We start from the raw sequence: 27931 nt of genomic DNA, 5'->3' as shown, positions 1-27931 counted from the left end.
GCCCGCCGAGGCCGGTCCCGCTCCTCGCAGCGCAGCTCCGCGGCTCGGGCGGGCCCGGGCGGCGGCGGCGGAGCCCACAGGCGGCTGACGACAGCGGAAGCCGGGCGGCGGGGCGGGCCGGCAGCGGGGCAGAAGCGGTGCCGCTCCGCCCGCCGCGGCGCCCCGGGCTGCCTTGCCCATCCCATCCCAGGACATCCCAGCCGTGCCCAGCCCAGGACCTCCCAGCGTTGTGCTCTCCTGCATGCGGGAGCGGCGTTGGCCCCCTCCGCCAGCATGTCCGCCCGCTGCTGCGCCGGCCAGGTGGGCTCGGGGAGCGCGGCAGGTGTGGGGCGGGCGGCGTTCCCGGGCATTCCCGCGGCCGCGGCGGGGAGCGCGGTCCCGCGGAGCCGGGTCCCGGCGGGACAGGGCGGTGGACGCTCCCCGCGGGGCCGGGGTGGGCAGGGGCCGTCCCTGCGCTGCGAGCGACCGCGGCTCGGCGGGCTCCGGGTCGGGCTGCGCGCCGGGCTCCCCGGGCCGCCGGCGCGGTAGCGAAAAGGAGCCCTGCAGCGAGCCGGGGTGCCTGTGCAGGCTCTCCGAGTGCCCACGGTGGTGTTTCGGCCAGTTTCTGCGTGGGCTCCGCTCGTGTTTCGAGAGGGAGCTGTCCCGAGGCGCGGACGGGCGGGAGCCGGGAGCGGGCAGCGGCATGCGGGTGGAGGCGCTGACGGGGAGAGAGGCCTTCCCAAAGCCCTGCGCCGCAAGGAGCCATTCCCAAAGGGCTACAGATCCTTTGAGCTGCTGTGGGAGGTGGTTGGGTGATAGCCGCTGGCTGCAGGTGGTGCGGAGTTCTTAAATCACGTGGTATAACAATTGGAATGCACTTAACTAATCTCGTAGCCCCTGGATGCCTATCAGTGCTCAGATCCTTCCACAAACTTCTTTAAATTCGGCTTGTGGAAGGTTTCAGCATATTCAGGTGCTGGCAGAGGAAGTGAGACATGAGAGCAAGTGGTGATGGAGGGCGGTGCAGGACCTACACTGTTCAGTATCCATGGGGTGGGAATTCAGAACTCCTCATCTTACCATGGTACACCTGTTTTCCTATTTAAATCAATTCCACAGATGAAGGATCATGACTTGGAGGAGATAGGCAGTAGTGAGGCCCTTTCCAGATCTCCTTCTTGGTTGCACTGAAGGGAAGGACTCCGTTCCTAATAGTTGTCTAACATCTCTGGTATGATGTTAGACATCTTCCCCAGGCACTTTATTTTGTGGTTAATTTTCATAAATCTCTGTTTCTGCAATAGAAACCCATTACTACTTCTGTCTGCAGCAGACTAGCCAGGGAGCTTATTTCTATTGTTTTACATATTTAAGTACCTTGTGGTCCTAATTCTATTGATATTTCTTTTCCTTTGCTCACTCTGCCCACTCTAAGGCTCTGATTATTCTCTTGCTTTTTTATGAGCCACCTGGGAAAAATGTTGTGTCTTTCCTGTAGTTTGAAACCCTGGGGTGGATTTGGTCTTTTGTCTGTGGTTCTTTCAGTCTTCAGTGGGACAGGAGGATTGCTGAGCATGCATCCACTTGCTTACCCTCTGGGAGCTGCTCTGAGCCTCTCCACACAGTCCTGTGGACCTGCAGGACAGCAGCAACCACATTTGCTAATGCTCTTCTAATGCAGGGGCCTCCCTGACTGCTGCTTCATAACCATTCTGGCAGGGTATGAAACAAGTTGTGGAGCAGCTCAACAAAGTGAAGTTAGTAGGTGCTGCTACTAGAGTGACTCGTGGCTTTTTGCATTTTCATTGTGCCTTTTTTTGGTGTAGCTCCTGGAGAAGTAATTTAAATTACCAAGAGGATGAAACTGTTGTGATGCTCAGAGAATGGCATGGCTTTAGCATGACCAACCTTTGAGACAATCTTAAAGTCTCCATCCCTACCCTGTGTAGTAATCCCTGATACTAATGTGTTTCACTGTCAGGTAATCCCTGATAGTAATGTGTTTCATTGACACTGAAATGTCACTTTGGAGTCTGTAAATAAACTGAAGTCCTCAGTGTTGTTGAAGACGAAGTGAAAGCCCTAAAGTGGATGTAATCATAGTGCCAGAAATCTCTGGGGACATTTATTCTGCTGGCTCAAGCACTACTTTTGATGTAAGAATTATCTATGCTAAATAGGACGTATTGCTGGAGTTACACCAGCAAACACAGCGTGGATAACCTTTTTACAGGCTATGATAATAAACAGAATAAACCATGTTTCATTAGCATGCAGTGTCACATTTTTAAAATGAAAAATAGTCTTTGCCTTTTTTACTTGATTTATTCCAGCCTTGATGAGGGCATGTTTGTATAACATGATTAATACACAAGAAAAACAAATGGGATAGAAGTTCTTCATTCTGTCTCATCCAAGCATCCTCAGGCATTTTGTGGGTACTGTTAATCAAGCTGGAAAATCAAGGAGGAATTTGGCCTCTCCTTCAGTGTTTCCCTGAAGATGAAGTTAACCCTGTATCCAGAAAGAGAGATTAAGTGCTTGAGGAAAGATGAAACTTTTACAAGAGTTATACTAAGCAACTCTCATGTTAGGTCCCTCATTTTTTCCTAAAATGCAGTAGTTTAATGTGCTTGATGTCCTGTAGTGTGAGGAGTTTTTTGTGGCGAGTATTTTTGCCTTGTTGATATCTTATGCATGCCTCTGTCTGTGGATGTGCTTTCCTAGAGCTGAATGAGAACTTTGGTATTGTCTTTCTATTTAAGTACAGTTGTCATTTGTGTGTAATTGCCATTTGTCTGTAGCTGATATGAAAATTTTATTGTGAGTTAACATGACAATTAATTTTCACTCAAAAAAATTTCCCTGGTGCGAAGTGGATGATGAGTGATTGGTACTTTATTGAGTCAGACCATGCTAAATGTCTAGTTGATGATGCCTGTCAGAATGAATGCATCTAGGTTTGCAGCCCAGATTCCTGTTGTTACAGGATGTAGCGGCAAGATGCCAGACTGTGCCAGACTGCAGACTGTACTTCAGTTATGCTGATTTTGCATTTGTGAAATTATTTAAAATTATATTAATGGACATTACTGTGTGACTTGCATCCTTGCCAGGTAAACTCTGGAAACTTACTTTGAAGGAATTTGGCCATTTATAAACTTTAATTTCTGCAGTTGTTTTTTACTGGGCAGTGTACAATCTTGCTTTGAAGATAATTGTGATATTTAGATTTCTGAGCTGTAATAAGCTTGCTATATGTTTCTTCTTTTGCTTGTGTCTCATTGATAGACTTATTTTTAGAATGCAGTGAGAATACAGTTTGGCTTGGGCCTTCACAATGCTTTTGATTACGTAAAAACTGCTTAAATTGACAGGAAACTGGATTTTCTCTTTGGCTTTTCTTCACTAATGATTCTCAAGAGGATAAAGTTGAGATCATGGTTAAAGAAGGCAGCTGTTGCGGAAAGTCTTTATTACAATGAATATGTTTTTTCCAGAGTTAAATAAATGTAATTTAGATCGTTAACAATCATTTTGGGTGGATGGTATCTTGTAGCTGGGTTGTTCAAGTAGATGAATTTTCCAGTTAGAATTGATAGCTGTTCAAGCTGATGGAGCTCTTTTTGTAGGTCTGTTAAGTCTTGAGAGACATCCTTAATGGTGTTCTGCACTTAGAAATCATATCAGGTAGTAAATAAAAGAAGTGCCACAAGTTAGAATATCAAGTTTTCATTTTCTACCCAGAATTCTAATTCTGATGGGGTTAAAAAAAAAAAAAAAAAAAGAAAAGGGATAAAAACAGTACTGCTATATTTTTAAGGTTGACATTGGCCCATCTTTTGGCTTCTGTGACTCATAGCTTCTGGGGAGAGGAGGGAGATGCCTATGCATTCTGGGACTGCCTGCCTCTCTGGTGCTGCCTGTTTGCATCTGCAGGTTGAGAAGGGGGCTTGCAGTCCTGTCCCCCATGGTCTCCTCTTTTCATTAGATGGTGAAAAGGGTGGTTCTGTCACCCTCATCCAGATTTGTGTCCTCTGAGGTCACAGGAGCATTGCAGACGTATGTGTAGTGTGATGTACCACAGTGCTGAGGGATGGTGCGGTGGTGATCCTGGCTTCACTCCACATGGTGCTCCCAAAAATGCTATCTCTTGTTCTGCAAATGGTCTTCCTAGGTGCCAGGGGTGTGTTTGACCTGAACATTTAGCTGCAGGTGTTTCCACACCTCTGCCACTGCTGTTATTAATTGTGATAGAAGGTGAAACTAGCTGTCTGAGGTCAGATGTAGAGTATTACAGTGTACTCCAGTATGTTAGGAAAAAAAGCCTGGTGAAGGACTGTTTTCCCTGTTTGCAGAAACATGGAGTTGTTGCTTTAAATAAATGGTTTCCTGAATAATTGAATTAGCAAAGCCTGATTTCCTGCAGCTTTGTCCATTGAGGTTGGTCTCTCAGGCTGATTCCCTTTCTAATAAATATGAAGTTGCATTGCAGCCTTTTCCTTGGTTAGGGTTGAGAGATCATTTTTTCCTCTACTAAAACTTTTGCCTCTTTTCCAGGAAACTTTAAAAACTTATCTTGGAGGTTTCATCTGCCTTCCGTAGCAGGATAAAATTTACTGCTGGATTCAAAACTGATCAAAATGGGAAGGAAAAGTGACGAAAAGATGGGGAGATCCCGTTAGTGTTGTATCATTTGACATTGCATTTCTAGGTTGGAATCCTTTCCCTGTCGCTGCATAAGAGGGAGAAGACAGTCTGTCTCATTTTTGGCTGATTTCCAATTGCTTCCTATTTTCTTAGACTTCTTCTCTTGCATCCAATGAGTTGGCTGTATTGTGAGGCTAAAGAAATGCTTTAAATACCTATAGCTCTAGAGCTGTGGGGTGAAGGCAGTATAAGAGCAGGGCCTTCACTTTTAAGGGCAAGGGGGTGTTTTTCTGCCGAAGGATCTAAACACTACGGCTAGTTTTATTTTAGTTTTTGCAAGTGTGGTTGTTCCAGGATGTGCCTTTCTTGTTACTGGAGCTTTCATTGCCATGGAAGCGCTCGCAGTTGTAGGTACAAGACCTGCTTAATTCAGGGATGAAAGGCTGAGCTGTGACTGCGGTGGAAGCTGCAGGTCTCGTTGGAGCTGGTGTCTGCTCTCATCCCAGACACATGCTGAGGCTGCATGGTGTTCTCAGGTTAGCCATGGGAAGATGCTTGGACCTGAGGTTGCTTCCTGTGTCCTTTTCAAGGACCTCAGTCAGTGGTGCTTCCATTTCTTTCTCCACCATTAGGGTGCAGGCCCTAATAGGTCTTAGCATGTTGAATGCCCGCCCTCCAAGATGTTTAGTCTGCAGCTGACCATTCTGTCGATGGGATTTGACCTGCTGCCTTGTTAAGTTATCCATGAAATAAGCTCCGGCATCAGCATGTTACAGCGTGAGGGAGTGAGGCACTGCGCCGCCCAGGGCTGGGGGGACTGCAGGGTGTGCCTGTGATGGAATGTGGGGGAGGTGGCTCTGTACACCTGCCATCTCATCATCATTTTAATTAGCGGTAGCTACGCAAGAACTAGTGTTTGCAGTTTAGTAATTGGATATTCCAGCAATTAAAGATGGTGTGTGCTCAAGTACTTAAGCATATAAAAGTTAACAGTCTAAGCATATAAAATTTTGCTCTTCTTTCTGCCCAGTAGCACTGATCTAAAATATATTAACCTGAGTTTTAACAGGAACTGTTATTCATGTTTTCTGGAAAGACCTGTCTCAAGGGTTTTTCTCTTGGCTTATTACCGTCACTGGCAAAACAGTGGTTCAGGAATACTTCCTATATCAGGAAGATGTAGGCATTATATTTAAAAATGCTCATCAAGAAGCAATGTCAGGATGTGAGCAGGCTCCACTTTGAACCTGCCGCTCAGGAATAGTGTGTGAATGTTGTGACATTGATGTAAACTGAAACACCTTTAACAATGCTTTGAACAAGTAGGATATTTTTTTAATATGAAGGGATGAGCAAGAGTTGTGGCTTTGCACCAGTTTATTGGCTTTTGTCTCTTTGTACAAAGTATTAATGTCTTTTTTTTTCTTTTTTTACTCCTCACCCTAAAGTCCTCTTGGACTCAGTACTGAAACCATCTTTTAAGGACTCAGCATGTTTGTGAAACAGCTCAAGGCTGTCTGTTTATTCAAAAGCAAAGCAGCTGTTCCAGCTATGTGCTTTTAAATCAACGCATATGAAAATTTCATTTTAACTGCTTCTTCACTCCAGTGGTACATGGACTTGGGCAGTTACTGCCCTGCATTTTGTTCGCTGTACCTGGTGATGTACCATGTTATACCATGTGCTGTCCTACCTCCAGAGTCCAGGTCTTGAGCATCAGAGCCAACCTGGGGAAAATCTGCTCTCTGTATGAAGTGATGGCCCCAGTTGTGAGACTTTGGCACTGCTCCCTTCTCTTTCATCTTTCAGTTGCTCGGTTACTGTCTCCTCTGCTGTGAAAGTCTGAGAAGTGTCTGCAGCATGAGCTCAAACTACCTGCAGATGAGAAAACTGTGAAATTATAGGAAAGGACAGCTGAACCTGTCACCCAGCAGAGGTTGCTCTCAGTGAAGAATGTCCAGGGATCAATGCAAAGGAAATTTAGGATCAGGTCTGACTGGAGAGGATATTTAAAATTGCTCTCAGAAGCAATGGGCAGATGAAAGGACTGGTGAAGCAGAGACTACTATTGAAGTAGATGTAACCTGTATGGCAAAAATACAACTTTTTAAGTGCAGCCATGTAGCTGGTTGGCTGCCTTGTGTGTTGAGTGCTGCAAGGCTGAGTCCACCTCTTTGTGGCTGTATGCTGGAGAGAGGAGTCAGGTGACTTGATGGACTCTTTGCCATCGGACTACCATGGTTTTCTAGGAGGGACTGGGTAAAATTGAAATATTTGGGGAGAAAAAAGACCCTGCAAAACTTAGGTGCTGGGAGGAGAAGTCTTAAAGTCTTCAAATGAGACTGAGGATAAATGTTTTGGTTTCCTTGTCTGATGAGCAAGGAGAAAGACTAGGAAATTAAAAGGTTGTCTAAGCTAGTAAAGAAAGCCTCACCAGGAACCAGTGCCTGGGAAACTGTAGCAGACAAATTAGAAGGTAGGGTTTTTTTTACTTTTCAGTGTCAGATTTAAGTAACCACAGGGATGGACAGTTTTTCTCATACTGCTGTCAAATCCAGATGGTCTGTGCTAATGGAAAATAGCTCAGTAGAGGAGATGGGTGATACAATACCCTGTGAGGCTCAGATCAGACTAAACAATTGACTTGATTTTTCCAAAATCAGCAGGAGAAGAGCAGTTGAACAGACTTGAATTTGGACATTTTGCAGTGATGTTCTTTTCTAATGCTGAGCTGAGTCACCACTCAGAAACGTTTGTGCAGAGCGACAGAAGCAAATTGCCCTCAGCCCAGTGTGGCTTTCTTGCCTGGGTTTAGAGCTGCTTGGTGCTGCGTGGCAGTTCTGCCCCGTCCGTGGTGGCTGAGGGCAGGAAAGCCTCACCAGAAAGCACGTCTCAGGCAGCGTCGGGGCTGGCGTGGCTTTTCTCTGAAATCTGTTTCAATTTTGCAGAGTTTGCAGTGTGAGATGCGCTCCTCAAAATAGGTCATCAGTTGATTAACTGGTATGTTGGTTCACAAAGCCTCTTGGCTGAAGTCACATGGTGAGTCTGAGTATTAAATAACAAGCAGTGGAAAGCCAGTTAAGTCAGACAAAAGACAAAATAAAGCCTCCTTTTTGGTGAGTTTAGTTACTTCAGAGGGACAAACAGCTGCATTATCATGTGACCCATTGAAGAAGCTTTTGGAAAATGCATATGCATAACAGCAGTGGGTTTTCAGTAATAGTCTGAGACCAGCTCCTAACACTCAGGACACCTGGCATCAGACCTCTTGTTTTCATGAACCAGTGCACTAATGAAATATTTGCGTCTAGATGCTCTTTCCTGAAACCAAAAGGTGGATGTGTGGTCACTTCGGGATCTTTTTCATGCAGGGCTGGCTCCTTTGCCTGTCCAGCCTGCTTGGATGCTGCCTGCAGCTGTGGGAGTAGATGTTTGGGTGTTTTTGATAGACACTGCTGTTAACAGCTCGGTGACTGCATTATCTGCAAATCTTATGGCCCAGATAATGCTGGTAGTCAAGTAACCAAGCAATGCATGAAAAACTAAGCTGCTGTAGGCCCCTGTGAAAAGAAGCTTCAGCAAGGCACATTCCTGTGCTCCATGGACGGGCTGGAAGGCACACATTCTCCCCTGTCTCCCCTGTTGCTCTCACCAGGCTGTCAGTTAGGAAGGAAACATAAAAAGCTGCTAAGACTTCATTTCATTAAAGAATTTAGGTTTTTTTCCCATTGTGGTCTTATCCCCTTTGATTTTTACCATTTCTGCTGAAGTCTCCCAAAAGGAAATTCTTTGTTGTGATAAGCTGGATACTTGCCTATGGCTAGTATAATTTTAAAATACCATAGGCTATTTTGGGCAGTGATCCTGAAACTCTTCATCCTAAAAACTACACAAAGTATTTTCTAAAGCCTTCGAAATATTTTTGGAAATGTATGTGGAAAATACATTCTTAAAATCTCACTGTCTCAATAAAAGCAGCAGGCAAGATAGGTTCTCTTCCTTTCAGTCTTGTATGTAAACAGTTACATGTGCTTAACATTACTCTTGTACCCCATTCTACTGATTTATCAGATCGCATCACAGCTTGCAAAAATCAAGACTTGAGTGTGTGGCAGATGTTAAGTGAGTGTTGGCAGAGTACTTATTGTAGGGAAGCGAGAGCGGGCTCGCAAGGTGGTAAGCCTGCTTTTACCCTGTTTTATTGACCTGCCTAACTCTTGTTAACCATAGGTGCTCCCCAGGCTGTTGTAAGATGGGGCTGTTCAATGTGTCTGTGCCTGCCGGTACTTGGAAAGTGGTTTGCACGAGCTAGGGCTCTTACGTGTCTGCTTACTTCTGCTCTTTACTGGATGAATGTCAAAATTACTGTTCCTTGCATTGGCAGGCACCTACAGCACTCAAATTGAATGAGGTGGTAGGAAAGCACCCCTGGAAACATCTGCTCAGAGAGGGGAGAAGGTGTGTAGGACAGCTGCAAAGCATTCACCTCTGCTTTCCCCTCCTCCTGTGCACTGTGCCCTCACATGAAGTGGTAGAACAGTTGCTGCTGTTGTGTAATAAATCAGCAGCTCGGAAGGGTTGATATGTGACTTTTCACAACTTGCCACTAGGTTGCTTGGTTTGGTCACCCGCAGCAGAAGAAAGAACTGTCAGGGCTCGTGAGTGCTGGAGCAGGGGTAGGAGTGGGCAAGCGGCTGGCACATGAGTCTCAGTTGGAAGGGACCCACAAGGATCATTGAGTCCAGCTCTTACATGAATGGGCTATGTGGGGGTCATACCCACAACTCTGGTGTCATTGGGACAAAGGCTGGGTTGAGCCTGGGGCTGTTAAGCCAGCCTGGCTACCAGAAGAAATGGCTGTAAAACTGTAGTTTGAATATATTTTAACAGAAATATTTCCCACACAGCTTCCCACAGCTGCTGTTGTGAAACCAGTCAAGCCAGCCATCATCCAGGCAGTTCAAATCTGGTATCAAGTATGTTAGGCTTTCAGATTCTGGGGTCTCAGGCAAGTTGGCACTGTACTCTGTGAGTTCTGAATGAGTAGCACGGAGCAAAGCAGGCGGCTAGTCTACGCTGTGGCATCCTGGTAGGTTAGTGTGAGCGAGCTGGCTGATGGTGTTTGTGGAAAGCATAAATATTTGCCCACTGTTTGTAATTATTGTCAGACTGTGGTGTTCACCCTGGTGAGGAGATGTAAAGCTAGAGAGAGATGGGCCGGGCTGGCTGTGCTTGCTGCCTAACTTGTGGGAGCATTTGGATTGAGAGGGACTTGAAACCAGAACCTGCTTCAGGACGACAAACTCCTGGTGGAGCAGCCTGGCCTTCAGGTGCTGCTATGCTGGGCTCTTGGAGAGCCTGGGCTTGGGGTCCTCGTGAGACTCTGAGGGAGCTCTGTGTATACAGACCTGTGCATACAAGGCCTGCCTGCTGGTAGTGTTCACAGACCTTCGTTGTTGGGTTCTCTCTGTCCTAAAAACTGCACAGCATCTTCCTCCTGCAGAGCCCCATTCTTTGGAGGAGCTTTTATTTATAAGTGTAATCTGCAAAAGATTTTTGACATTACTTTCTTTTTTTTCCCAGTCTGTTTTTTACAATGTGACAAAAATTTGTTGCTGGCTTGCAGTGAGTTTTGAGCCCTTGTGCAGACCCTTGCTGCAGTCAAAAAGCAAAGGAGAGGTGAGATGGGCCATACCTGCAGTAAAGGATGTGGCATCAGTGTGTCTGTGCAGCTTAGCTCCACGTTGACCAAAACTTAACAGAGAACTCTTTGTATATGTGGGCTTTGAAGTCTTGTCACTGAAAGATAATATCTTTGAAACCTCTTGGGTCAGTAGGTTGTGGTCAGCATCTTAGTGTTTGGGACAGAGACTGTTCTTATTTATTTTTGGATAACACCTATTTCATTGTGGCCTACTCTGGAATGTTAGAGGTGCAGTTTAAAAAAGAAAAAAATTTAAAACCCTCACAAAAAAAACCCAGACCACCAAATTTGAGGCTGTGGCTGAATAGTCTAACCAACTTTCTGTGGTGTCCATGGCTTTTCAGAGTGCTTGAAGAGGTGCATGTGGAACAAGATGGAAATAGTGGTATTTTTCACAAATATTTCCTATTTTTAGGGTACGTGCTCAGTATTAGAAACTATCATTAAGGTCTAAGTAATGTGGAAAAGTACATAAATGACTTACATATTCTGTTTAAGCATTTGTTGCTTTAAGTAGCAGCTGCAGTGACCCAGGAGTAGAATAGCAGACGTTGCTGGATGTAGATGAGGTTTTACTGGCAGAGCTCTCTAGCACCTGGTGTAGGAAAATGTTTTTCTCCTTACAAATGCCAAAGCTGCATACCTTTTTACTTCCATACTGTAGTTGTTATGCTAAGGCAAGCAGTTCAAGTTCCTTGTGGATACTTTGGATTAGGCTGATACCAAATCCTTTCATGTTAAAAGGACCTATTTAAAAAAAAAAAAAACTATTACTTTTTTGTTGTTGCTGTTAAAATTCTGAAGTGTGTAAATTACACATTTCTGGTATGCATTTGTTTTGAAATGTTACCGCATTTGTTTGCTGAGTAGTAACTTGCTGTAGCTTCCTTATATCCTGGACCTGTGTTGATGCTCTAAAAGGCAATGTAATTTCACTACCTATAAAAACAGAATTGCCATTCAGCCACTAGAGCCTTCTATTTTGAAAGTATTACTTGCATGATGTGCTACTGCACATAGTATTTTTAATTTCCAGCTTAGGTGCCAGCATGAACCCATTCTGTTTATTCCCCATATCTGGAGCTCTGTGTTTTGGGCAGGATTTCTGTTCTGCAGTAGCAGCAGTTTTAGCAGCTGCATGCTTTGAGGCCCTGTCTCCTCTGGCATGAGATCCAGTGGTGAAGTGAGAGAAGAGCAGCATGGGGGCTGGGTTGGACTGTGCCCATTTTATGTCTTCTGCAGCTGAGAAAGGGAAGGGCCTGTCTGCCACCCCGTTCCTGGGGGCTGGAGGCAGGAAGTATGACCTTGAATGTTGCAGAGATAGTCATAGCAAGGAAGTGATAAACTGGAGTCTTTTCAAGAGACTTCTTCTGAATGATTTGAGGCTCTTTGAACAACCAATCTGGTTGTGATATTCTGTGGAGTTAGATATAGTTGTGTGACAACACACATGAAGCCCCCTCCCCTTCATCAGACAAGTCCTTGATGCTGGAAGAGAAAGTGTCCTGGGAGGAAAACAGTGCATGATGCTTGGGTGCCTGAAGACACATACAACCAATGAAGTTTGCCTGGACTACTCAAATGTGGCGCTTGTGAATTTTCAGTCTTTTGGCAAGCATCCACCTTGTACACCTGCTTGCAGAAAGCAGAAGGTTCTCTGAATGTTCCCGTGGCCCCTCCAAAAGCAAGGAAACACCAGTAAGAAGCAGCCTTGGTGTGCTGGAGTGCTGTGCTCTGGCAGCTCACCATACCTAGCCTCAGGGAGCGCCTGGAAAATGGGAGTGTAGCAGGGTGAGGTTACTCTGGGTTGGCAGCAGTGAGACCTGGGAGGGCGGCTCCCTGCTCCTGGCTGCCTGCTGATGTCCAAAAATCTCTCCTGTGGTCATGGTTGGTGGGTTAAGTACACACAGGAGCCATATGGAGCTGCTGCCAATTGCAAGGAAGGGCCTTGCCATGGACAGTGCTGCCTTATGTATATAAGTAAGGCTTGCCTTTGTGTTTTATATATGGCTTTTCTAAAAGTAGAAGGCAGGGAAGGTGAATCCAGGTTCTTTGAAAGTCAGTGATACTCTTGACAGCAAGAAAATAATGAACCTCAATCTAGATGCCTTTCAGATTTATTCTGTACCTTTATCCTTGTTGAATAAAATATTTACATGGGTTTTGCTATGTTTTGTGGATTTTATCTTGGTGGACCCTCAATTGCTGGTACAAAACTGAAATACACAGGGAAATCTGTCTCTCATCCATAGCAAATCTAGAAAAGCTAGACACTGATGTACTTCAGACTAGTGAGTTTTCATAATCAAGACAGACTGCTTCCACTTAAATGCTGCTCAGCTGAGAGAAGAGGACTTGAGAAATTCTGGAGTTTTGCAGGAAGTCTCCCAGCTGTCTAACTTTTGCAATAGAAACCTTAAGATGGAGGGTTTGAGTGGACTTTTGACTTGTGTTTTTTGCCTTACTTTTCAGCTGGCCTGCTGCTGCGGTACTGCTGCTTGTTCCTTGTGCTGCAAATGCTGCCCCAAGATAAAGCAGTCAACCAGCACCCGCTTCATGTACGCGCTTTACTTCATCCTGGTGACCATCATCTGCTGTGTCATGATGTCCACAACAGTAGCTAACGAAATGAAAACTCACGTAAGTAGCAGGGATGGGGTCACTGCTGCCCCTGGATGAAAACGGGACTCCTTCCACAGCTCTTTGTGTACAGGGGTGCTCCCTCAGAAGAGGCGGTCAATTTCCTCCACCCATCCACTTCAGAACACAGATGGGATGATTTTCCATGCCCAATCTCTTGATTTTTCCATGCTCACATCTTCCTGTCACCCACTGAGCGTGTTTCACAACAGGAAGAGCCAAGGCCTAGCATCCTTCCTCTCAAGTGCAGAAATCTGCTGCAGTGAACCCACCCCAGGTTTGCTGTGCAGGCACTGTCACAGGAAGGAAAAGTATTGGGGAACTTGTTTTAGTAGAACAAATCAGTTCAGTCTAACCTTGATTTTTGTCTCTGGCAGCTTGTTTAGCAGCAGAAGCAGCAAATTAGAAAATAATTCTTCAAGTGTTGCAATTTTAATTTTGCCTTCCTGGTGTGACAGACTACTGCAAAGCGCAATGCTGCAGAGCCTCTACAAGGGGTTTTCTTCAGTGTGTGTTGAGTCATTGTGTTCACATGGCCTCTAACCACAGCAAATACTGTTCATCTCTAATTGTCTTTTTAATTAGAGAGCTTCAAAAGCATGAAAGGAGCTGTGGCTGAAGCTAGACTTTAAAACTCAAGTTTCTTTCAGAGTCTTAATAAAACTTTCCTAAGCTCAATGCTCACCAGCCTGCTTGTGCTCACACACTGGTCCTGTTGTACCACATATTGGGTTTGGCTTCATAAGCCACCCAAGTAGCACAAATCCTCTCTCTCACAAACTACAATAATAAAACTGCTTTTAACTAGAGAGAACAAGGACTGCATTGCTTAATTCTTAAAAATTAAGATGCATCAAATGCATCATTGGGCCTGCTCTGGGGGTTGTGTGTGTGCTTGTCCTGGAGGCTCAGAAGGCTTCCATCAGTGTGAGCATCTTGTTGTTTGGTGCCCCTTTCCCAAGGGAGTGAGGTTGCACAGCGAGGCCTCCTTCCTCACTGAACCAGTTGCTGAACAAGCTGATGCCCTGGTTACATTCTGCACTTGACTTTTGGTTGTCCCTGAAACAGCCAGAGCATCCCAGATGAAGGAGCTGGTGGCAGCACCCCCTTCCTGCAACACAGATGAACCTGTGAGTTTACAGCAGGCTGACTGGGGGCTTCTGTGCTCTGCTGCCTGTGACCCTTCTGTCTTCCAATTGTACCTTCTTTGTATGTTCTGTCCTAATTTTCTTTCATTTAATAGCACTTTGCATGAGTTATCCTAGTGCCCCATTTTACCCCAGGCCACCAGAAGTTGATGACCACCCTGTAGGAGCACCCAGGACAGACGTGATGCTTGCCTGTAAGCTGTGACTTAAAAACTGCTCAACATGTGTGTGCTGAAATTGCTTGCCAGGAATTGCTTTGACTTACTAGATGCTTAGCTTGGCAATAAAGTGAATAACCCAAGGAACTTAAGTGTGTGGGAGACAAATTATGTGCTTATATCCAAATTTCATAAAGTTCTTTTCCATCAGTAGTGTGGTTTTAATGCAGCTTGTATCCCTAACAAAAAATAGTCTTTATCCAACAGAGAAGTGATTCAAGAAGCCTTCAACAACATGCTTTTCAGTATTGCCAAATTTCTTTTCCAGTTCATAGTCCTGAAAGCTCAGTGTGGGAAGAAATGACACAAAGAGTAGCTGTTAGCTTGAAGTGGAAGGATAATCACTGTCTTAGTTTAGAGTATTTGATGTCTTTGAATGGGAAATGGACCATCTGAAAGTAGGCTTTCTTTATCTGCTTTCTAATTTAATAATTATGTTCAGGGCTGTTAAGAGTTCAAAGGCCCCTGATGCTAATTCAGCACAGTTTTGATAGAGCGCACCTTGGAAATACTTATTCAGACTAACCAGTCTCAGCTTCTCAGTGATGAGCTGTGTTTTGGAAGTGCTATGCACTTACTGATTCCTTTGCTTTTGGCCGGGTCATGGAACACTCCCAGCTCCCGAAGCCAGACTGTAAGCAAATGCTTTGCATGATACTTTTGGGACCTCACCCTCTCTTTTTTTCCTTTTTATTTTTCTTTTTTTCTTTGTTTTTCCTTTTTTTTTTTTTTTTTTTTTTTTTTTTTAGAGAAAACAGATTTTGATTAATTTTAATTAGATTTTTTTTATAATTGTATTTAGGTAAAGAATGTCAAATCTCAAATTGTAGTGCAGTCCTTTTTGGAGCTGTAATCTTGGCAAGGAACTGTGTGTCTCCTTTACTAGTTCGAATACTCATGCTGATCTTACATGGAAGGAATCTCTCGTTTGTCAGTGAGAGGTGTTTTTTTCTCTTTGGTTGTTTTGCTGTACGTTCCCAAGTATACAGTAGTAGACCTCTGGGGAAAGAAGCAAGAGGCAGTGGAGGAACAGGGAAGAAGTTGGTGGTTATTTGCAGAAAAATTTCGGATAGTAAAATGTAAAATAGATTTTGCAATAGCAATTTTGCATATCAAGGCAAAAGACTGGGTATTCACCAATCAAGACATGTGAGCCCAGTGACAGGGACAGAAATACAGAAAAGACCAATATGGAATTACACTGCATATTGTGCTTCTATACCTTGATCCATATATTATTTCTTTTTTCCTGTTATGCTGTTTTTTAAAAAAACAGATACAGCTTTACTCACATGTGTTCTGTTGAAGCAAAAAATTGCATTTTACAGGCTTGGAAATGATAATTTAGAGAAGAAAATGGAAAGAATTGTTTTGGTCTCTCAAAAAAATGTTTAGATTTTTTAAAATTTAAATTTTTAATGTTAAAGCTCTTTCAAAACTAATGGTTTCAGTCTAAAAATATCCATGTCCTACTTAATTAATGAAAAGAAAAATAAGAAATACATTTTCAGGAAAATGAACACCAGTAACCCTCAGTTTAGTTGTGTGAAAGCATTTCAGTACAAGGTGGTCACATGTTCCAGCAAAACATACTTTCAGTCTTATTTCCCCTGCTAGGTTTATGTCTTGGCCCTTAGCTGCATTATTGCATGTTAAACACCAAATATGCTACCAAAAATAAGGGTTCTGAGTGCAGATGCCCTTTGCATATTTCTGATAAAAATTTAGCCATAGATTCATGATGATGTGTTCTGATCTGATTGTTTCTTGGTTTTTTATTTAATTTCTCAGCTGCTCAGGACAGGTGATTTTACGTGGGGATTTTTGCCCTTGCTTTCCCACCTACATAGATTTTCACTCATGCATCCTTAACGAAGTTTGCCTGCCATATTCTCCCTCCTTGGAAGAGGACATCCAGGTGGAAGCAGGGTCCTCCAGGGCTGTTTCTGCACATTTCTCCCTTGCTGTTCCCCTGGGATGTGCTTTGCCACACTCCTGCACTCGCACATTCAGGTGCTGACAGACCCCATCTGGGGCTGGCCAGGCACCACGGTGGTTCTGTGTGCTTGCAGCTTGCACTGAGAGGAGAGCAAGTTCAGGACATCGTGTTTCTGTAGATGCTGCTCAGATGTTGATCACCTCTGAGGGCTGCAGTGCGTGCTGGAAGATGGCCAGCTTTGCTGTGATAACATCATTGCTTGCACAGCAGCTGAGGCGTTCGTGTTATTGGAGCGGATACTGAGTTTCTGCAACAAGAATGCTTTGTCCTCTGCTCCGAGGCCAAAGAGTTTAACTACTGCTGCTTTTAAAGGTACAAAAGTAGCTATTTCACTGTATCTTGGCAAATAACAAATATGTGACTTAATGGCTATCGAAAATACCCAGCATGGTAAAGCACATAGGGTGTGCAGCCTTCTCAGCAGCTGAACATGTTTCAGAGCTATAGATTGAAAAGAAACTTTAGTCTTTTTTGTCTATCAATGAAGTCACATAAGCCTTGATACATTGTTCCCAGCAATAGACCATCCTTTCACAAAAACATACTGTTTTTATTGCACTGGTCCTGTTGCTCCCAGCACTGTGCTTGTGTGTTCCACCTGTTAAGGTCTCCAAGAGTTTGGTTTTATTCTTGTTTTGTTCCTTCAGGACCATGGGTCTCCTAAAAGACCATTCAGTCTCATGGGACTGTTTCTGTGGCCATCACTTTTTACTGCTTAGTGTGGTGAATACTATATGGTGGCTAAACTCTTTGTTGCTTATGTAGGGCAAACTGAGCTATTGTTCTTGTGAATCCATCCATTTTCTCTCAGACAGACCTGTAATGAAGTTAATACTTACAGGAGGAAAGAATGTATAGGTTCAAGAATCCCATCAAGATTTCTGTAGAAACCTATGCAATTAAAGAAGGTGCCTATTTATGGCTACCCATAGATCTGTTTCTGATTAGCTAGTCAGTTAATCAGGTTCTGTGATATTTTTGTTTTGTTGTGTTTTGTTCTGCAAGTCTTGTAAGTAAAGTGAACAGATCTTGTAAAAATCTGTCTCCTTGGTGAGTACTATCATGGATGTCAAACAAATAAGTAATTTTCCCAGAAATATTTTTAGTTCAATATTATGCTGTTTTCTAACCTTTCCTGGTTGATGGTTATTATAAGCAAAGAACAGGAAAGCATTAATTGATAGCCCAGTTGCTTTCCCTGGCATTGTTGTGACCCCTTGGCTTGCCCTGGCATCACTGTAGCTTTGAGAGCTCTCATAATTATTCCATTCAATCCATTTGCTCATTTTGAATGCTGGCATGTTTTCCCAGTCAGACATTTCATTGCTTTCCAAGACCTGGGAAAAGTGTTGCTGATGCTCCAGACAATTTCTCAGGAGCTTTCCAAAAACTCTTGGATGCAGGTTAGCCACAGCTACTTTAATGTCCAGCTTCTTTATGCAGAGGCTGCTAATCTCTGAGTTACTGCTGAAGGAGCAGCTTGGAGTGGCCCAGCTTGAGTCCCTTCTTGTAACACCACAGAGCTGTGCTGTTGGTGATGAAACAGCAGATGAAACAGCAGTTTTCATCTCCTCGTCTGGTTCTAGCCCACCAAAAAATCAGCTCCAAATTGTAGTTAGGTCTGCTATCCTCAGCTCAGCCACACAAGTGCTGGAGTGAGCTCGTCTTTTTGAGAAACTGCTAGTAGGGTTGTTGAGCCCCTGACTGGTTTGGAGTCCTGGAACATGGATTGGAGTTGCATACCCTGCTGAGAGAGGTAGGCTTTCAGAGCCTGGTGCTGGAAGCTGGCAGTTTACTTGTTTATCACTTGTTTCCTGAATCTCAAGGACTTTCTACCCAGCTGGGAATGCTGTCTGATGGCTAGCCTGCAGACCCTGTTATTCTTTCATTGTCATGGCTTTGTGTACTGACCTGCTTGCTGAATAAAGGGGTTTCCTTTGCCATAGCTGTTGATTTGTGCATGCTGTGTCCTGCTGCACATTGGCTTCTCTATCCTCCAGTCACCTGCATGGATAGCAGCAGTCAGCTCCAGAGAGTTTAATAATGCTGTTCAACTGGTCTTACCAGCCTTAGCTGAAGGCTGTAAGCACACAGAGAGGCCCTTTTTTTCTTTGAAATGGATAGTGGTTTTCTAATTAAATTCCTGTGTTTCTGTGCAGCTGAATGGTTCTCTGGCTGTGAGGAGCCCATGTCTACACAGAGGTGCCTCACAGCAGCGGGTCCTGGCCACAAGACCTGTTTTTCTGAGCACCCAGCATCATATTCATGTGGTGAAACTGAAGCCAGAATGTGCAGCTGTTTGTTTTCCCCTTTGCGGGGAAAGGCCTCAAAAGCAAATATTTAATGAGTCAAGAGAGGCAGGAATATTCCATCTTTCTGTTAATTTAAAACAAAATCAGGTCATCTGGCACAGCTCCCTGTCAGAAGCAGTGATAGAGAGGAGGGTGGCTGCTGCCCCTGTGACACTTGGGTGTGTTTCAGTCTGCCTTTGCAGCCAGGGCAGCACAAGCCCCTGGTGTGTGTCACGTAAGCTGAATTACTGAAGCAATCAGTCTCTTGCTGTACAGCATGGGAAGAAGGGAGAAGGTCCCTAGGGTGAGGGAATAAGCAGTAATGGCGTGAACCAGGAGAGCTGAAGGAAAGTGGACTTGTACCCCAAGGGATCTGTAAAGAATTGAGAGAAGGTTCTGGAAGAGTTCAGTCCCTTATGTTTCGGATTTTATTATATCCCCTGAACCCTGAAATCCAGGCTGAAGGGATGTCAAAGGTATTAAATGAAGCCAGTGAAAAGTCAGTGGTGCCCAGACACAGACATGCTTATGTGTGCTTTGTGTCCTTTCTAACAGTTTATATATAATGTGTTCTGCTTTTCAGATTCCCTTCTACAAGCAGATGTGCAAGGGTATTCAGGCGGGTGAGATGTGTGAGAAGCTGGTGGGATACTCTGCAGTGTACAAAGTCTGTTTTGGAATGGCCTGTTTCTTCTTTTTATTCTTCTTGTTCACCATCAAAATTAACAACAGCAAAAGTTGCCGAGCATACATTCATAATGGGTGAGTTTTTTATTTGATTGCCTAATTTTAACATCTAACATTTTAACATCTCCACTCTAATTTTAACATCTCTTCACAAAATTGTGCCGCAAACTTTCTACTTAGATGTAGTACTAGGCAGAAAAAAACCCCACAACTCAAAAATCTTCACTTTGCTCTTTTTTTTAGAAATAATGTGGTCAAGTGAAAACTAAGTAAAGTGGTAATCAGTCATCAAAGGATGTGGTTTTTTTCCTCGTTACTCTTTAAATAAAGATTTCTTGAGGTACTAAAGCTGAAAATCTCTAATTCCTATTAAACCAGATGTTTTTTTTCTCTCATACAGATTCTGGCTTATCAAACTTATAGTTCTGGCAGCAATGTGCTCAGGAGCCTTCTTCATTCCTGATCAGGACACTTTCCTCAATGGTATGTTCTCTTATTTTTGTTATGCTGGTTCATTCTCTACTATCTTGTGACTGGTTAGAAATCTGAGAAGTCTGATCAACATGAATATTGCCTTGTTTCTTCAAGTAAAGCCTTTACAAGCCAGATGCAAAACCAGTGTTTGGGGGGAACACTGTATGTGCAAACTACATGGTCTTCATGTGAATGTGCAGGGAGCAGCATGTTTTTTTTCTGACCAAGAGCAGGCCAAAGTGGTAGGTAACGATACCACTGCCGCAATTCTTCAGGAATTCTTGCCAGTTCTTTAAGAAATATGGAACTATAATGGTGCAGAAGGAGTTGTTCACTCAAGAACACAGAGCTGCTTATTAGTTTGGCTTGTGCAGGGTAGCTCTGGCATAGTGCAGCAGTGAGGCTGCACAGTGGAGAGATGCCAGTGCTCCAGGAGGCACAGTAACCTGCTGGGCACTGCAAACTTGCAGTGCCCCAAAAGAATTTGAGATGTTGTTAGTTTTCAGGTTGGGGGTGTACATGCAGTAAAGTAAAATTAGAGTTCTTGGGCCCTGGTACATGTGCTCTGCTGAGGATGCCATATCAGAAGCATTTCCAGTTTTGGAAGGAATGCTGGCAGGGCACAGGCATGCTGGTGCTAGCCCAGTACTGAAGTGCCAGGTGGGAGGGGAGTTTATCACAGAAATCTTGTGGGCTAGGAGCAAAAATCCTGGTGATACCAAGATGAGTTTGTTCTCCTACATTTGCAGTAAGTACATCTTGCAGGTCCTTGTAAGCACTTGAGCTGCTGGGTCTGAACAGGTGATGGGGAATGGGATGGGATCAGTAGAGCAAAGGAGCAGGTGTGTATGCTGCCTGCTTCCACAAAGACTTGCTTGGTTCCCTTGTTCTCAATGCCCATCTGCTCTAGCCAGGATGTTTAAAAGGGCAGGAGGGAGGAGTAGCATGAGGAAGAGAATCGAGTGGGCAGGCAGACTATGAGCACAGTACTCTGGGAAACTAAAGTAAAAACCACTACAAGTAAACCACTGACAGTTATAATTCAGCTTCTTGCTTTTGCTGTCTGTTTGTTTGGCCCTGGCTCAGTTTGAGGCTCTCTTCCATGTCCTCTCTGAAGCTGTGGCCTGGCTGTATGTGTTTGTCCTTAGGACCCATTCTGTTTGGATTAGATATAGATGCAGTGCAATGCCTTGTACCCATGAGCAGGTGAGACTGCCTGTCATCTTTGCAAGTGACCCTTGTCATGGTGAAACATCTTCAGGAACTGATGTGTTTGCAGAAGAGGAGAAACAGAATTTTTCTGTGCTGATTCTCAACAGCAGTCTAATGTAGTCTGGAGATACAGCATTACAAGCTTTCTTTCCCAAACTAGCTCGTGACTTTTCACTCCAAAGCTGTATTCTGTGACTCCTGCTAAACTGACCTCTAGTCTGCCCCTGAATTTGAAATTTACAGATGGTTTGGGTATGATATGTTTGTGGGATTTTCTCCCCTCCTTTCAAGAAACCTACACTGTCTTTTGATTGCTTGGTTTTGTTTAGGTTTTTTTTAGAGGGAGAGGGTCATTCTCCCAACTGCTTTTTTTTTTCTTGAAAAATAAAATCTCTTGCCATGTTTCCCAAGCAGTTTGTTAATCATGGAGGAGGAAGATTATGTGCAAGCAGTAGGTTTCTGTGGATTGTAGTGCTAAATCCACCCTGGCTATGCTGATCTTAATTTTGATTGATCCATAAATGTTTGCAGTATACCGTGGCAGAGGGAGATCAGGAGAGTCTATTTAATTATTCACTCCATTGGTGATCTGACCTTTCCTACTCTCCCTTTCCCAAATACACATGCCACTTTGTGCCCTGCCGGTTTTTATGTACTTTTTTACAGAATAACTTCATCTTGTTTTTTGTTTTGTATGTTTGAAGAAGCCTGTCAAGTGCATGCAATATGTTTAGCAAACCAGACAATGACATTTTTGCTTGCTTTTAAATAATGAGCTTATGATAGAGTAAGAAAAAAATCTCTACATCAACTGTTAATGGAAATGAGCCCTGACTGTTCCATCCTTCCACTTAACTTACACAGGCTTTTTTTCAAAAGGAAAGCACAATCTAAGGATATGGCTGAATATTGCTAATGCACTTCCTTGGTCTTTTCTTCATTGAAATCAGTTCCACACCTGGAGTAATTTGTAGGCTGTGTACTGCAGAGCAGCACAAGCTGTATATACAGCTAAAAATTAAAATAGGTATTCTGATGTTGCACGTAAGAAATCTGTTGTCTAAAACATCCAAGCAGCTGCCCAAATGCAGTATATATAGGTCAACAGTTAAGTACCCAAATAACCTGTCCTAAAACCAGTCAGTGAATACTAAGTGTTCCTTGGGAGTGGCTCGGAACAGCATTTGTGAATAGATAAACCCCACCTTTGTTTTTCTGTGGTACTGGAATCTGGAGGAGAAGAAATTGCCAGTTTTAGTAATGATTGGGTTCCAGTACCTTCAATTTCAGGGTTTAGATTCCTGTGGAAAGCCTTCACACCACCTCCTTTCTGTCAGTCACAAATAAAGGTTTCAGTATTTTCTGTCTTAACGTAGTAACTCATAGGCTCCACAAAATTTTCTAGGTTAGGGAAACCCAGTAGCTGTCCTGACATGATTATATTGAAAATGTAGCGGGTTGCAAGCTGAATTCATAAGGGAGCTAATCTTGAGTTAACTGAGCTGGCCTTTCATCTGAAATCTCCTGCTACATTTGTTGAGCTTGAGATATTCAACCACATTAACAGCTTCACTGCATAGACAATAAATCCATTTTCTCTGAAGGGAAGGGCGTTTGACCTATTTTCTGCCTCTCTGCCTTGCAGCCTGGCGCTATGTAGGAGCAACAGGAGGGTTCCTTTTCATTGCCATTCAGCTCATCCTGCTGGTTGAGTTCGCACACAAGTGGAATAAAAATTGGTATGTGTTGGGAAAGCAGTTATTTCCTTAAAATTCTGATGGACTCCTGACCAATATTTTTCTCGTAACAAAGAATGTAGATGTGTCTTGGATGTAATTTTTGAAAGCAGACACTTGAATCAGACCTGTTCATATTTCATTTATCTACCTTCTCCTTGCCCAACAGAAATGTTTCCTTATTGCTCACTTCTGCTCTGCTGGTTTATTCTTACCTGAACTGCTTGGCTTCTGTTAAGTAGTAGTGTGTCTGGATGCAAAAATTTCTTACTTTAAAGTTATTATATATTTTATATGAAAATACATCTGCTAAGTGGAGTGGTGCAAGAGAATAAAACTTGAGTTGCAAAAATGTAATAGTGAAACCATGTGCAAAGTTGTGAACTGAGAAATCCTGCTTTGTCTATGTCAGCTTAATGCACGTCAATTTTCTTTCTCAAATGAAGACTGCTAATTTGTGTTCAACTTCTTTCTTGTCATATAAATAGGCAAGATTCCATTATCAACCTGGATATACAATATTTGGGCATTGACTTCATTTTTGGTTCAAGTATATTTTCTATTACTGTCCTAGCCCTTCGCCTTGCATCAAATTAAAATATTTAAGTTTTCTTCTCATATGTATTCTCCTGCCTCCACCTCCACCCTTTCTGTCTCACATTTCCTCCTCTACAAACTCTTGCAGCTCTTTCTTGTTCTTATTAAAATACCTGCTAAGAAAGAGTTTTAGCAATCCTTCAGCTTTGATAAATTCCTGTTTCAGGGAGGAAGAGGTGAGAACTCCTTATACCACAGATATTTTTAGTGCTAATTACTGTAGCTGGTGTTTTGTGGATGAAAGAATTCCTGCACCAGCCTTTAACTTTAGCTCTCTTTACATTAGATAGTCTTTTAAAATAAATCCTGTTTCTACAAAACCACAGGAAAAAAACCCCTACATCTACAAAACAGCCCATTCTTTCAAAACAGCTGTTTTAGTTGCTCCTTTTAAACCCTGGTGGGCTTTGCAAGAGATGTTTAGAAGGTGAAGAAAGGAAAACAAGATGAACCATTCTTTAGCTGAGGAAGTCCGTTGGTTAGACTCAGACGGAGAGGAGGCTTTTTGAGTGAAAGAGTAGTAAAACTTTCAAGGTAGTACAAGGAGCAGAGGAGAGGCTATGCCATGAGCGATAAACCTCTGGTTTCATTGTGTGGAGAGCACCACTCGCTAGCCCAGCCTGGGGTACTTGGAGCTGGTGCTGAGGAAATGCCTGATATATTGAGCTGAGACATGCTGATGGGCTGATCCCAGAGAACTCCTGGGAGTTCTGGGAGTCAGCACTGGGCTATAATTATTATAATTACTGGGCTAAAATTATAATCAGAAGGAGCTGATTGTGATAGTACAGAAGATAAATACGGATGCTAAGGAATGTTTCCCTCTATTTCATGGGTAGAAACCATGCAAGAATCTGTGCTGGTGTAGTGACGCAGGCGTGCTTTGGGAAAGGAAACACTGTCTTTTGTCTTTGAGGATATGAACTCTTCAGCTGTTAGAATTTTATGTTCTGGGCAAGGGAAGACAAAGATAGGATGCTTGTCTCTCTCTCCGCAGGACTGCAGGGGCAAACCACAAGCAGGTGTGGAACGGCCTGCTTGCCCTGGTGACTCTCATGCTGTACTCCATTGCCGTGGCAGCCCTGGTGCTCATGGCTCTGTTCTACACGCGCCCGGAGGGCTGCCTGCACAACAAGGTGCTGATCGGGGTGAACGGCGGCCTGTGCCTCCTGGTGTCCCTGGTGGCCATTTCGCCCTGCGTCCAGAACCGTGAGTCCCCGGGCCTGCTCTCCTCCTGGGCTTTAGTGCTGCCCCACTTGTGTGCCATCAGCCATGTCTGGGCACAAAGTCTACTGGTAGCTCAGAGCTGGTGCTGCTCTTGACTCTTTATCTGCCTTGTGCTAGGTTGCTCCTTGTCAGCTTGACTGCTGAAACTGCAGAGGTGTGAGACGTTCTGGGTGTGCCATCAGGCACACAGTGTAGAGAACACCCACCTGCTGATGGCTGCCACTGTGTTGTGAAACTTACCTAGGTCTGGCTGTGGTAGCTCTCTTACTCACTACTCTTTTACTATTTACGTTTGAATTCTTGGGATTTATTGTTTGTAAAGTTTGGGCCTGGTGGAGTTACCAGCAGTATTTTATACTTTGTGTGCTGTTAGTATTTTGCACACATTGGGCTGAAAATAGTAGTGTGACTCCAACAGAGATTTTACAGGCAAATAAAATTATTGTGGCAGCATTTGAAAAGCAGCTCTGTTTTGCAAAAGCACAGAGGTGGTTCTTTACTTACACAGGAATCACTAATGCTTTCCTAAAATAGCCCATAGAACTAAGGGATAGACTTTTTTCTCTTTATTGGACAGTGGAACTGTATCTTAACTGCCTCAAACACTTACTAACTGCTTAAAGTGAAAAAAAAGTACTCGTGTGCTGTTCTTTAAAAGATATAAATTTATTTTTCAGTTTGCAAAAGTGACTACAAAAATAACTAATTTTCCTCACTCTTGTAAAGGCCAGCCCCATTCTGGCTTGCTGCAGTCAGGAGTCATCAGCTGCTATGTCATGTACCTCACTTTCTCAGCACTATCCAGCAAACCACCAGAAACAAGTAAGTTATCTAATGCTTCATATATGTGAAAAATGCCAGTCACTTGTTTTTAAAATTTTAAAAGTTTAATAGTAATAAAATTGTTATAAAAATAGTAATAAAATTAGAGTAATAAAAATTTGGACAATTAGGATTACGACAATATGAGACAATAAGAACAAAGAGTTATGAATGGTCTGGGTATCTTTTTCTGGGCAGAATAAGCCCGAAAAAGGACACAAGTTAACAGAGGATTAACCCTTGAAAACAATAACCTGTTGCATATTCATACACCTCATACATGATGCATAAATTCCATTCAAACACAGGATTCTGTCTGGTCAGTGTCAACTTCTTCCTCTTAATCCTGACTCTTCAGGGCTGAATGAGGCGGGAAGATGTTAGTTTCCTTCTGATAAGAGAGCAATAAATTATTTTTCTCTGAAAGATTTAGGTGTCATGTGGCTGCTATCTCAGTGGGAGTACCTCATTCCTCTCTTTCAAAAAAGTATCTTACATAGCAAAGTTTCTATTTTAACATTATGTTATAGCCTAAGAAAATTAATACAGCATACCTCTTAATATAACACATATAATATTTGTTTTAATGATTGCAAAATGCCGATCATAAAATATGCATTTTTCACAATGTAAATGCTTTTAAACATGTTGTGTACTAAAAGCAAGAATTTAGCAAACCTGGACTAACAGACTCAGGGATATAGAAGTTCTGGGTTTGGTCTTCACAGAAAAAATTGCAAATGGTACCAATAAATCTGTGCAGCCAAGAGACTGTGCAATTGGCACTCTCCCTGGGTGTTAAATGCTTTGGTCTAGGGGCACTTCACTTACCTTGGATGAGTTGCATCTGTTGCACCATTTCCTGTGAACAAATTTCACAAAGTCTTGTAGTCGATTCCTCCTGTGACAAGTACACGTTGTCTTAATACTGAGTATGACAAAACACATGATGTCTTAGGTCACATGATAGGAGAGGGTTGGAACAAATGGCTCTTGGATTCCTCTAGAAGGAGCTGGAGGATCAGCTCCATCCAAAAGTTTACAAGGTCCAGTTAGCATGTGCTGGCCAACAAAGTGGATACTAATATGACACTTTTTCCTCCTAGAATTAGTCTGCTGGGTAGGCCTGGACTCCTAATGAAGCAAAAACTTGAACACCACTTGTATTTCGTTTTGAGAGGAAATATTAAAAGAAAGGACTTGGAGTTGTGTGTCAGAGTTATGTTGCAGCTGAGATGGTGCTGTTCTTCAGCAGAGCTCTTGAACTCCACTTGTCTTTCAGCCACTAGCATTGCAGTTTGGGAATATGGAACTCACTAGAGTTTTAAGTTCTTGACACAGCAAAACCAGAGCAAGACTTTACACCTCAATTCAAACTTTCCTTTACCCAAATAAATGTCAGATTCCTATGTTTTCACTGGAAGCATTTTTTTCGCTTAGAGAAGATTTTTCTGGTTTGAGTTAGTACACTCTTTCATTATTATTGCCCAACTTTTAAGTGTTCAATAGCTGAAACAACAATAGCTAGAGGAAAATAAGTCCTATGGCAGGAAGGAAAAGTTTATACAGAGATCTCTCAAGAAGAAAGGGGAGAGGTGGGAGGAAAAGTCTCATACTTGTGTAGGTACAGATATACACACGGGAGTATTCTAGAGTTAGGAAGTAAACCAGACAATATTTAGGTGTAAGATTTACTTATGGAACTTTAGCCATGTTTTGAATTAATATAAAGTAGAATTTAGAAGGCATCTGAGTTACTCAAAAGCCTGTCCACAGTGTAAAAAGAAGGTCAAGAAGGTAATATGGGGAATTAAATCATATGCCTTCATGCTTCATGCTTGTCACAGACAAGCATGTGTTGCTTCATGCTTGTCACAGACAAAGTCTTCAGCAGTTAAGTGAATATTCTAATTCTTCTTGTATATATTTCAAGCGTGGTTATTGCATTTGTTAGAGTATGCATCAAGCACACTCTCAGACCTCCTTGTCTTTCCATGCCTGAGAATTTTCACAGTTGTCATCTGCTCTCAGAGATGCTCCTTCTTTGCCTGTCTGTGTGGTAAGGACTCCACATTTGGTTGTCAACTTTCGCAGTGGCATGTGCTAGAGAATGTGTGAGAGGCTGGTACTTACTGTGGGGTCCCAGCCCTGTTGCTCATGTTTGCCATGAACTTACCTAACATTGATTTGACTGAGAACAGGGCAACTACCAACTACCTTTTTTAACTGTGTATGGATTTCATAGTTGTCCTCAAGGCACCCTTGCTGTCAAAGAGATTTTTGGTCTGAGGTCTGTACTGTCTTGGTCTTACATAGTTTTGTAGTCTTGGGTGAAGTGTTGGCAGACTTCCAACTTCCTCTTTCTTAGGTCACAAAACAGTTGTTTTTTCCCTTGTTTGTTGTTGTGATCAGACAGGAAATTTTAGTACCCTAGTAAATTGCATTTTTGGTTTTGTCTGAAACACAGAGTCTGCTAGACTAGATTTACCCATTTTTTCTCTGTGATCTTTCTAAGAACTAGACAAATAACTGAAATTTATATATCCA

At 43.2% G+C, this 27931-nt stretch overlaps 1 protein-coding gene across 1 annotated transcript in view; it reads left to right on the top strand.

Moving 5' to 3' along the window:
- The first annotated feature begins 851 nt into the window (after positions 1-851).
- SERINC5 (serine incorporator 5) overlaps positions 852-27931 on the top strand; it is a 39816-nt gene continuing 12736 nt past the window's right edge. The window contains exons 1-7 of the mRNA XM_059492367.1: positions 852-1063; positions 12806-12973; positions 19213-19391; positions 19717-19799; positions 22648-22741; positions 24333-24544; positions 25289-25384. Coding sequence (XP_059348350.1) covers positions 1028-1063; positions 12806-12973; positions 19213-19391; positions 19717-19799; positions 22648-22741; positions 24333-24544; positions 25289-25384 — 868 coding nt within the window. The 5' untranslated portion in view covers positions 852-1027. The remainder of the gene's footprint in view (positions 1064-12805; positions 12974-19212; positions 19392-19716; positions 19800-22647; positions 22742-24332; positions 24545-25288; positions 25385-27931) is intronic.

The sequence above is a fragment of the Ammospiza nelsoni genome, chromosome Z (genome assembly GCF_027579445.1).
Source record: "Ammospiza nelsoni isolate bAmmNel1 chromosome Z, bAmmNel1.pri, whole genome shotgun sequence".
Taxonomy (NCBI): Eukaryota; Metazoa; Chordata; class Aves; order Passeriformes; family Passerellidae; genus Ammospiza; species Ammospiza nelsoni.
The sequence above is the reverse complement of the archived record's forward strand: the minus strand, read 5'-3'. Positions and strand labels throughout refer to the sequence as shown.